Source organism: Mytilus californianus, unplaced genomic scaffold (assembly GCF_021869535.1).
Source record: "Mytilus californianus isolate M0D057914Y unplaced genomic scaffold, xbMytCali1.0.p SCAF_6, whole genome shotgun sequence".
NCBI lineage: Eukaryota > Metazoa > Mollusca > Bivalvia > Mytilida > Mytilidae > Mytilus > Mytilus californianus.
In genome coordinates, this window is record NW_026262712.1 from 668,883 (window position 1) to 681,563 (window position 12,681).

The 12,681-nt window shown below is 31.6% G+C and overlaps 1 protein-coding gene across 1 annotated transcript in view; it reads left to right on the top strand.

Annotated features, from left to right (window-relative positions):
- The first annotated feature begins 2,325 nt into the window (after window positions 1–2,325).
- Window positions 2,326–12,681, top strand: part of LOC127705094 (microfibrillar-associated protein 1-like) — a 38,318-nt gene continuing 27,962 nt past the window's right edge. Inside the window, exons 1-3 of the mRNA XM_052209363.1 lie at window positions 2,326–2,568; window positions 9,391–9,442; window positions 10,811–10,993. Of these exons, the coding sequence (XP_052065323.1) occupies window positions 2,508–2,568; window positions 9,391–9,442; window positions 10,811–10,993 (296 nt within the window). The 5' untranslated portion in view covers window positions 2,326–2,507. The remainder of the gene's footprint in view (window positions 2,569–9,390; window positions 9,443–10,810; window positions 10,994–12,681) is intronic.

The window sequence follows — 12,681 nt, forward strand, 5'->3', positions numbered from 1 at the left end:
ACATCAAAAACTACCTGAAAATGGTTAAAACAACAAACTGGTTATTGTATATAATCTGAGAGACTCCCTGATATCTCGGCCCATAACAAACTCTGACTATAACATAATCGGCCTCACAAAATCGGAATATAGCAAACTCGGACTATAACAAACTCGGACTACTAGAAGAATATAAGTATGATGTTGGATGTTATTTTCTATATTTGAAATTACTTATCAGTACTTAATTTTAAATTAATTATGATTTAGAATAATTAAACAATTTATTTTGAAAATTTTAAAAGCGAGAAATATAAATAACATTAACAAGATATAAAAAAAAGTAAGAATAAATTCATTTAATAATGAAAATCTACCACTTATTTGTCTTTTCTGTTATATTATTTTTATGTCCCTTCAAAATTATTGGATTGAACTGGAAATATGACATCATACTGCCATGTGTACTGTTGACACCTTATTAATCACCTTACTGATTAAAACTAATAACTGGCACATGTACTGTTGACAACTTTTAAATCACCCAAGTGAGAACAAAACTACGAAATTGTAATTAACTAAATATCCAGTAACTTCACAGTACCAGCTTGGGTCGCTATGTGTTTAACTGCATGGCGTTTTATGCCCTTTTTTGTAAGCAGACAGGAGCTGATATGAACATCAAAATTTGATTGATAGTCGATTTCAATGCCTAATAATTTTACTGTTTTTTCACATGTAAGGTTCGAATTTTGAATATGTATAGATGGGTTTTTTTTCAAAGGTCTTTTTGCCAACAGCCAAAACTTGAAACTTGTCGGGAATTGCTTGCATTTTATTCACCCGGAACCACGTAAAAAGTTTTTTTGACTCAGATTCAAAAGTTGAAATTATTAAATCAAAATCTGGATTACAAAAAGACAAAATATTGTCATCTGCATAGTTATATAAACTACCATTTTTAACAAAAAGAAAAATCTCATTTATAAATACGTTAAACAACAAAGGTCCTAGTATAGAACCCTGTGGTACGTCAATGCTTTCGTCATTCAATAATATTTAATAAAATACGAATACATATTCTATAAGACATCATGCAGAAATGTTAGAATTAATCGTATTTGTAGTTGTTGTAAAATGAATAATATGCTTATGCAATTAAGATTCTTTCAATTCAATTGGTGAATCCATTAATAAAGAATTACAGATTAATGAAATTGTTAACAAGCCATTCACTGTCAATCAAATTTCTCTTTGTTTTTACCAATTATGAACACCAAGGATTAAACACAATACAAATACATACACACGCCAATCATTAAAACATCTGTAATCAATAAAAAACATAAAAATACAAACGAAAAAATCACAATAATATTTCAAATAGAAGTTAATCAACCTCATTTAAAAATATCAAATTGTAACTTATATATCCCTTAAACTGTATCCCATATAAACACATATTTTATATGATGGATCTAAGTTTATTGTATATATACATTTCTTATATATATTTTTTCAAAAATATCTCATAAATTCGTATAGAATTTTTATATAATAATTAAATCTTTTTTAAAAGTAAAAAAAAAAACAGTTAACAACACAATCTACTAATCGTAGTCCGAGTTTGTTTAATTTATTTCTGCATATATATACATAATGGTAGGCCGAGTTTGTTATAGTCCGAGTTTGTGATAGTCCGAGTTTGTGATATGCCGATTTAATTTTCGTTTTAGTCCGAGTTATCCAGCAGCGATCTGAGACTACTATAACACATATATGTGTTATAGTGATAACACATATATGTGTTATAGTGGCTTAGATATAATTGATATAAGTTCATAAGCTTTTAAAAAGAAAACCAATTAAAACATTATTAAAAAATATTGAGAAAACTTGAAAATAGATTGATAAGATGTGGTATGAGTGCCAATGAGACAACTCTCCATCCAAGTCAAAATTTATAAAAGTAAACCATTATAGGTCAAAGTACGGTCTTCAACACGGAGCCCGGAAGTTGGCTTACACCGAACAGCAAGCTATAAAGGGCCCCAAAAATTACTAGCGTAAAACCATTCAAACGGGAAAACCAACAGTCAAATCTATATAAAAAACGAGAAACGAGAAAAATTTATGAACCACATCAACAAACGACAACTACTGAACATCAGATTCCTGACAAGGTTTAAAAAAGATAATTGGGGTGGGCTAGGCAAATTAAAAACGAACCATATCTTTGGATGAGACCATATTTTAGTATAAACCGCATTTTCCGGATACTGTTTAGTGTTTACTTTTATAAACAACGCTCATTCGAAACTATGCATTGTAGCTCTGTTTAATGGACGGTTATTCATGCGTTTTATAGAATGGAGCAATTAAAGGTTCAAACAAAAAAATATTTAACCTAGAAAAAGAGAAGAAATTACTATTCTGTTACAATTTTACTCCAAATTTTAACCATGCTGTTGTTTTTCTGAGCACTCGAATGCTGTAAATCCGTTGGAAAATCAAGAAATTCAGTTGAGATGTCGAGCAATGTGCCGATCCAGTCGACTGCCGGAGCAGTCCCTCTAAAAAATGAAAAAGGCAAGTATCCCCACAAGAAACGCAAGGCCAAGGGACTTACTTGTCTGCAGTGCAAATATATAGACTTTAAACGTCTACGTGCATTTCTAATTTCCAATAAATAAAACATGTACCACTGCTACTATGACTACTAATATGAGGCAGGCATTACCTGTGAAAGGGGACGAAGTCTGTATGATTTTTTTTTTTTTAATTCAAACATATTTTTACTTCAAAATCTGTTAAAAAAGAAACGGAAATACTGTAACGTTTCCGATTTCCGTTCTGTTGTGAGGGATTTTAGTTGTGACGTTATTTATGTTATAACGTCATATTCCAATGTAAACAAAGAAACGCTATCATCAGGTAACAGTTTTTCATATCAAGCCATAATTTCAAGGAATTAATATGAGGCAGGCATTATCTGTGAAAGGGGACGAAGTCTATATAAATTATTTTTTTTAATTCAAACATATTTTATGTTCTAAATCTGTTAAAAAAGAAACGGAAATACCGTAACGTTTCCGATTTTGGTACTGTTGTTAGGGATTTTAGTTGTGACGTTATTTTAGTTATGACGTCATATTTAATGTAAACAAAGAAACGCTATCATCAGGTAACGTTTTTTCATGTCAAAGAATAATTAGAAATGAAATTGTTATTGTGTTCCTTCCTATATTTTACTGGACTGATAAATATATACAGGGTTTAAGCTAGGATTTTGAGGGCTTTAGTCACTTTAGTGCGAGATTAAAATCAACATTATTTTGGGTAACAGCAAGGGACCAAGGATGTATGTTTATTACTAGCTATACATCTTTGTCAGACTTTGAAGGACTAAGGCATCAAATTACTAGGCAGTAATTGCATGATTTGACTGATGTGTCACTTAAATATGAAGATTAGGAAATAAGATCTGAAAATCTAGTTCAAAATTTTACTTGAATTAGTTTCAGGTGACATTCCTGTTCAACAAAAGTTGGGTTCTTATTGTTTAAAACAAGGAATAACTGAAAAAAAAGTCAGTATAAACAGGAACATATATAGACTAGATATACTGTTCCCAGGTATAAATGAACTTGTTGAACTTTGTAAGACTATTACACTGCATAATCATTATCCTTATAAGACATTTAAATCGATAATTTTGAAATAATTTCTATAAAGTTGGAACCAAGGATATGTACAAATTCACATGGGACGATTCAAATAAGTTAACTGTAAATTGTAAATTAATCAAGAATTTATCACATTTACTTTTGATTTCCAAATGAAATGTAAACGGGAAGTGACAAGTAGATAATAAATTCAGAATGAAACCGGATTCATCTATGGATTGGTTCGTTTTTAAAAAAAGGCAGGAAATAATCATTTTTTTATTTCAATTTGCTTAGTAAGAACTATATTTGTCTCTCTCATTAATATTGGCACTAAATTTATTTCGTATTTTATGTTTTAGCGTCTATAAATTCATAGGAAAACTTTCACGCATGCGCAGTATATCGTGAAGGAAGCACCTGTTTGACTCGTTGATGATGATGAAGTCTTTGACGTGAAAACATTTCTGAACGTTTTGAATAAAAGTTGTATCTTTTTAATCGAAATTGAACGTTTTATATTAAAGATGACGAAAATACGATCATTTGACGAAACTACGACAAACGAACTGCAAATTATGATTGTTTAAGAAATATTTGAAATTAAAAAGCGAACTGTCCGGGGGAAAACAATTCTGTTGAAATGACGAAATTACGACAAGCGAACTGCAAACTGTGGTCGTTGGACTTGAGAAATATTGAAATTAAAATGCGGACTGACTAATTTTACTGGGGAAAATAATTAACCGGATTAGTGACCCATCCGATGGTGATAAGCGGATTAGCTGTAATCACAACTTTATAACACCTGTTTTAAATGTTAATTAGCTGAGGGTCATAAACTTGTCAGAAACATGTAGACAGGTAGAATTATAGTATTTTCATGCGAAAATATTTTTACACTTTCAAAATTTAAGTGACGAAATTGATTTGAAATACTTTCGTCATTATGAAAACAGTTTCGTAAATTACGAAAGTGACGAGCGCTAGCAAAATCACTGAATATATATTTCACTCAAAGTCTAATGACAAACGAGACCGGAAGAAGGAAGTAGATTTCTGCGCAAATGCGGGAATTAAAAAAAGTTACAAAAGAAAAGTTAACAATTTTGAGTTCGTTAGTACAATGAAAATTTCGGGAAATTTTCCCGATTTTTTTTTTTTATTGATTTTTCTACTGTAATAGGGGACTTTGTCCCCTTATTAAAACTGAAACTGGTATTGCGTTCCTTCCTATATTTTACTAGACTGATAAATATATATTTTACTCAAAGACTCATACAAACGAGACCGGAAAAAGGAAGTAGATTTCTGCGCAAATGCGGGAAAACAAAAAAGTCTGAAAATAAAAAAGTTAACGATTTTGAGTTCATTAGTAGAATGAAAATTGATTTTTTTTTTTTTTTTTAATTTTATTGATTTTTCTACCGTAATAGGGGGACTTCGTCCCCTTATGAAACATCCACAAATTATGGTGGAAAGCTGATAATATTGAATCGGGACCCTGACTTAGTTCGCCCTGCCCTAAATTATAAGAGTGTTGCTTAAATTTTAGTTTTCCATGAAGACTAAAGTGTTAATACCTGCCAACTTTCAAAATCTACTGTTGATATATTTAGCACTTTTCAAAATATGTTTATAATGAAGAAGAAAAAAACAAGTAACTGTGAACAACTCTAACAATTCATGATTGATTGATTGATGTTGGTGTTAAACCCAACTTTCAGCACACTTGACTAAAATTTTGGTGGCCAGTATTTTTTTCATACGAAGGTAGTCCATGTAGTCGGAATATCCAAAGTGAAATATCTACCTTGACTGGTAAACTTTCAAGTGATTCCTAATCCATTCCATCAAGTTGACCATGCTGAGACAAATGTATGGAATTATAATAAATTTGATTTGGATCATCAGTTTTAGTAGATTTTTATGTTTTGGAAGAAAAAAATACATCGAAAGTAATAATGGCAGAGAGCATGCTGGGTTGGTGTGGCCTGTTTTCATTGTCATTCAATTTATCCTTTTATGTATCTTCTTCCACCTCAGAGCTATCAGCTCTTTGATTATTTTATTTTGTTGTCTTGTTGTGTAATGTAAATTATTTGAATAAAGTATGCGAAAGTTTGTTGAAAATTTCACCCAATATTTATTTTGTATTAGGGCACCTAAGACTTTTGGCTTCACTTTTGTAAACTCATGAAACCAATAATCTGATAATATTGTGTGAACAAATTCATAACACTTTAATTTCATGAAATCTTCTTTATGTATGGTTTCACCTTTGTGTAATGCGTGTCCAAACTAGGGAAACCTCTGTTTTGACAGTTCTTCAAATGTCAGGTGATTTCGTGCATGCCTTCTTAAAATAGCTAATTTGAATAAAGGATAGATTTTACACTACAAAATATAGTTCAGTTTGAACCAAACGGACTGCCAAGAATGCGGAGCAAATTGTATTTCATTTTGATTAAATTTGACTTAAAATGAAACCAATTTTATCTGTTGATAAAAGTTTTTGTAAAAAAAATGTCAAAATATGGTTAATCATGGTATTGCAAGATTTCATAAATTTATGCTTGAACTTATCAATGGAAATCTTTTCAGTCCGTTCGATGACAAACAATTACAAGAACGATTTTTCTTGTGTTACATTGCAGATTTGACGAAATCAGGTAATGCACGATATCACTGTACGCCTGGTCACAGGGTTGAACGCCTGGTCAGTGTGGTCACCATTGATTTTCCTACAAGAAATTGGTTTCTTCTGTTTGATAAACAGCTTGGTTTATTGCCTTCAGATGTTCAACTTTACACAACTAAGAACTTACATGTAGTAGAAGTAAATGAAGTTCTTGTAGATATGCAAATTCATGTCAATCTTACATCAGGAGAACAGGCCAACCTTGTTCTTTTTTTCTCATCACTTGGCTTCCATCGTCATCGTCAGTTAACTTTTACAAAAAAATTCTTCTCTGAAACTACTGGACCAAATTTAACCAAACTTGGCAGCAAGCATCATTGGGGTATCTAGTTTAAAAAATATGTCAGATGACCCAGCCTGCCAACCAAGATGGCTGTAATGGCTAAAAATAGAACAATAGGGTAAAATGCAAGTTTTGTCTATTATTTTGAAAATCGTTATAAATAGAGAAAATCTGACAGTAGCAAAAATGTTCAGAATGTTGAGTTCTACCTATTGTCCATATATATCAAAACTGTCAGACGACTTCTTATAGGAGTTATTGCCCATAAATGACAAATTTGACCATTTTTGTCTATTATCTTGAAAACAATAATAGATAGAGAGAAACTTTAAAGTGCAAAAATGATCAGCAAGACAGGTTCTACAAATAGGTTCCATGGACGAAATCATCAGTCGACTCCTTATTAGAGTTATTGCCCTTTGAAGACGATTTTTACCAATTTTTTGCTTTTTGCCTTATATCTTAAAAATTATAATAGATAGATAGAAACTTAAATAAGCAAAAATGATCAACAAGACAAGATCTACAATAAAGACAATATGGAGGAAATCATCCAACAACTCCTTATTGGAGTCATTGCCCTTTAATGACGATTTTTGCCATTTTTTTTGCGTTTTGTCATATATGAAAAAAATTATAATAGATAAACATGATAAATAGACACTTTTAAATAAAAAAAATTATCAGCGAGGCAAGATCTACTAACAAGTCAAATTTTGCTGATTTAATTAGTAGACTGTCACTCTTTATAGGAGTGATTGTCCTTAAATGAGGATTTTTTTACCCTCTTTTGTGTTTTGAGCAAAAACTAAAGAAGATATAGAGAAACTAAACAGACTAAACATGCTAAATGATCAGCAATACAAGATCATCAAAACAAAGATTTTTGTAATGAATTCTATTCTCGTCTATAATGTTGGAGAGTGTCCTTTGTTGAATATGCACATAGACCAAGGTGAGCAACACAGACTCTTTAGAGCCTCTAGTTTTGAATAGCTTTGACATTTAACATTACCCTTTCAAAGGAGCTGTAGACACACCTTTGATATCTGCATTTTTTGCGTCGTGAGATTTACAAAAAAATGCATAACACTATGAATTATGAAGATGTAACAGGCATTTGTTAATAAAGGTTAACAAAACACTAGCTGGTACATGTAACAAGCTTACATTTCCTCCCTAATAACAACTGTCTGATATATTATTTGTTATTTATCAACTCTAACTGTGTGTTCATGTACATAGGGTAATTGGAAGGTATAATATATATCAGTCTGGGGAATTACTGAAATAAGTAAATATAAATCACTCATTTAAGTAGCAAATAAGAGATTCTGTGATTTTGTAGTTTTACCAAAATTTTAAACATACAGGTTTAGATTATATCTAATAATTAGTAAAATAAAAAAAAAAAGAATCTTTTGCTTCTTTTACATTGTTTTAGTAGCAAGGTTTATGCCTTTGATGCAATCATTCATCTGTGAATCCAATATTTGTTGAAAAAAATGCTATAATGGAGGCTTTACATAATGAATTAATACTTTCTTATTTAAACAGATTTTTACTAGCAGTGGGAGTATTTTTCCTGTAAAATTCAAGGTTTCATATGCATCTTACAGATTATGTAATAAGATTTTACTGTTTGCGACCAAAATTTTACTGTTCAAGGGTGTTGAAATTAGTGGGGGTAATCAAAATAATAATTCTTAAACTCATTCTTAAAGAAGTGATTTTTTGGAAGAAAATAGAGGTATGATACATGTACTTAAGCAAGTGATTTTCATGTCATTATCCCAGATTCAGTACAAGGTCATCACCTGACATGACCTGTCATCCTATAAACATAGATGTTGGTTCTGATAATTTTAGCATCATAATTTGTCCTAGGATCATTAGTCATGTTAGTATTATAAATCAAATCAAATCTAATCAAATATTTTATTATTCCAATCAGGGTCCCACAGGGGGCATTTACAATTAACAATTATGATAGTATAAGCAACAAACATGAGACATTGTACAGTATATAACGTGACAGATATTATAATAGACAAATGGAAATAGCATTTATAACAAAAATACATTAAAAGTACTCTTGAGTATTTTTTTCCTTCCTTCCTTATTACCATTATCATTTCTATGTCCAGCAGTGTAAAAAAAAAAAAAAAAAAAAATGAATTCCACTTAACTTAGACCAGATAATTCTACAGGATATGAAGTTTTGCATCTGGCTGCTATTTTATTTTTTTATCTGCCTGAATTTGTGGTTTATTATACCTAAACATGACTTCACCATTTTTATGACCCCTCCGTTGGTAACGGGGGCATTTTAAGTGTTACCCTTGACCATCTGTCCATCCTCCTTTCCGTCCATCCCATTTTCGTTTCCACACTCCAACTTTAGATTGCCTCATGCAAATTTTATGAAACTCATGTACAATGCTAAGAACCACAACAGGCACACACATTTCGAATTTGGGTTGTGAGTCATTTACCGTTCTAGAGTTATGTCTCTTTTTAACTTCGAAAATTGCAAAGCTAGAATGGGGGCATTCATGTCCTCAGACACATTCTTCTTTTATTGTTAATATTATTTGGAGGCAGCATGCCACATATTTGAAAAATTCAGTTGACCCTTTTGCTGAAAAAAATCAGGAATAAGATCCTGTCAGGGCAAAAAAAGTATGGTGGCTTCCCAAAGAAGAAATATTGACATAATTGAATTTCATAAAAATGATTTAAATCATGAATACTTTTTACAGGTCAAGTTTATATGCAAAAGGTCAAAGTTAACAGATATGTAACCGGTAAAAGGTAAGTTAAATCAGAGGCAAAGTTTTCTAAATTTAATTTAAATTTGAATAATGTAGATATCTTTTTGAGCATTTATCTATGCATTGAGTGGTTATCCCAATCTTTTTTAAATCCATAATAGAAATAGAAATTCTTTATTCCCTCATCATGGACCCTTGCCAGTTTGAAATTTTGTTCTATGACAATACAGAATTATAGAACAATGAATAGTCAGTGTATGCACAGTCATGGGAGAGAAAATTTAATAGGGGAGACAATCATTTAATATTGTATGGATTATTTCCCTTTTAACAGTATCTAATAAAATTTCAAGATCTTGTATTTCAATTGCAAACATGTTATTGTTTGTTGCCCTGAAGTTTTATGACAAAAGATTAAAACAGTTTTCTTTTTGTTGATGTAAAGATATTTATCTCCCTGTTGTTTCCCTATAAATCTTCGTGTTTATATACGATTAATCTCTCTGTTAATGCACTCTTTATCTCTCTATTGACATAAAGTATCTCTATTGATACACTATTTACATGATTCATCTGCCTGATGATTTAGAGATAACTGTAATGTATTTGAAGCTTTGCGGACGTCCATCGGTAGTTTTACTGTCGCAAATTTAGTTTACCTGGTGACACGTAGCGGAGACAGGTAAACAGGTATTTGCGACAGTAAAACTACAGATGGACGTCCGCAAAGCTTCAAATACAATACAGTTATCTCTATTCTAATGCAAATTAAACAAATCATTCAATTTTAGTCATTATTTCAATGTAAATTTTTCATTCAACAAAAATTCCACGAAATGATGTTATCTTATTTTCCACCTAAACTACATGTAGGTGACGTCATAGGTGTGCTTCCAGCATCAAACGTAAACACCGGGCGTTTTCTGGCTTCTTGTCCGCTTCAAAATGTAATAAAATTTGATGAAAAGAAGATTTGTAGGTCCAAATGTGAGGTTTTTTTTGCTTATTATTGGAGAAATTACATGTCAATGTATTCCGGAATTCAAAATGTCTGCTTCCTTAGTTACAGACAGGGGAGATAGAGAATTTTACGCTTGTCTTCATCCAATCAGAGCCATTGACACAAAATAATTGCATTAGAATACAATATTCACTATTTATCTCTCATTTGATACACTATTTACATGATTTATCTGCCTGTTGATACAATGTTCACTATTTATCTCTCTATTGATACACTATTTACATGATTCATCTGCCTGATGATACAATATTCACTATTTATCTCTCAGTTGATACACTATTTACATTATTTATCTTCCTGTTGGTACAATGTTCATAATTTTTTGCTCAGTTGATACACTATCCCTCTTGATAAAATTGTATGTAAAGAATTGATATACTTCAGACCTGATTATGCAGCAGATTCCTCAAGTGAAGAAAGTGATGATGAGTTTGAACTTCAGCGACAGAAAAAAGCACCTAAGGAAGAACCAGTTGAACAAGAAGAAAAGGAACCAGAAGTGAAAGATCGTAGGTTAAGAAGATTACAGGACAGGGAGACAACTCAGGACAGTGATGAAGAGGACAGGTAAAGCCATTTATATGTGTTCACACTTTTTGTTTTTCTGGTATAGAACCACTAATTAAGGCCCGGTCGGAAAGAACATACAAGAAAGTAGTACATATTTTAAACAAAATAGTTCCTACACATAGCTGTATCTTTGTCAATAGGTGGAATATTTGGGTAGTTTTGGTATCAAATGAAAGCTTGGGGACTTGGGATCACTGTAGAACCCTTGTTGAAAGTTTCTTTTGAATAATAAAGAAGTATATACAATTTTTAATAGGAGGGCACATTTGCCCTGTTGTTCAGATCAGAAGTACCTGTTTTTGTACTATCAAACTTCCGGGAACCAGTACGCTCTAATATGCAATTAAAGGTATGTTAAATTTTTCAGCACAAGTCAGGATATGGTATAATTTTGACATGAAATAACTGCTACTTTATTTGAACTTAAGACAAAGTAGCCATCAATGCTTGAAATTGAAGAATTTAACATAGAAAGCAATGGGGCTATGAATTAGTGGTTTTATACCTTTCTCCTAGATTCCTATCAGATTTGATAAAAGTGGGATGTTGGCTAAAGAACAATGACCCAGCAACACAAGAGACAAAAGAACTAAAAAATATCTGCAAGACAACATACAGTATTTTTTTACAGTATTCAACAGCAGACACTATTTTGCATGTAGATCTTTTTAGCCAAATACAAGGGGATGTAATTCTGGTACAAGGGGATGTAATTCTGGTACACGGGGATGTAATTCTGGTACACAGGGATGTAATTCTGGTATATACTTACTTGCTGATGAGTGCATATATATATATGAGAGAAGAAACAAGTTTCACATACTAATTTTTTTCTACTTGCAAAAGTCATGTACATTTTGTAATTAATAATTCACAAAAACTAATTGGTTTACATGTACAATATTTGTGATTCTTTGACCCTTGACCGTGTTGATGAGTGATTTTGATTGGTTTACATGTACAATATTTGTGATTCTTTGACCCTTGACCGTGTTGATGTGAGATTTTGTGACAGTTGATCTATTAGCTGCAGACAACACTTACCCCGTCATATATTTTCTATTGTAACATAAAAAGTTAACAGGAACGTCTCAGTTGTTCTAGTTGTTGTGTAATGACTGACAAATAGAATTACAATTGCTAAGACAATTTATTGTACAACTTGTCCAAATCTCCCTGAGTAGAGAAAAGTTATTTGGAATGACTCAGTTGTACATGTATGTGATGTCCTGTAATAACAGACAAATAGCAATAAGATTGTCTAGTCAAATGACTGTAGAACTTGTCCATATCTCCCTGAGTAGAGAAAAGTTATTTGGAATGACTCAATTATACATGTATGTGATGTCCTGTAATAACAGACAAATAGCAATAAGATTGTCTAGTCAAATGACTATACAACTTGTCCATATCTACCCGAATAGAGAAAAGTTAATCGGAACAACTCAATTGTACATGTATGTGATGTCCTGTAATAACAGACAAATAGCAATAAGATTGTCTAGTCAAATGACTATACAACTTGTCCATATCTACCCGAGAAGAGAAAAGTTAATCGGAACAACTCAATTGTACATGTATGTGATGTCCTGTAATAACAGACAAATAGCAATAAGATTGTCTAGTCAAATGACTATACAACTTGTCCATATCTCCCTGAGTAGAGAAAAGTTATTTGGAACGAC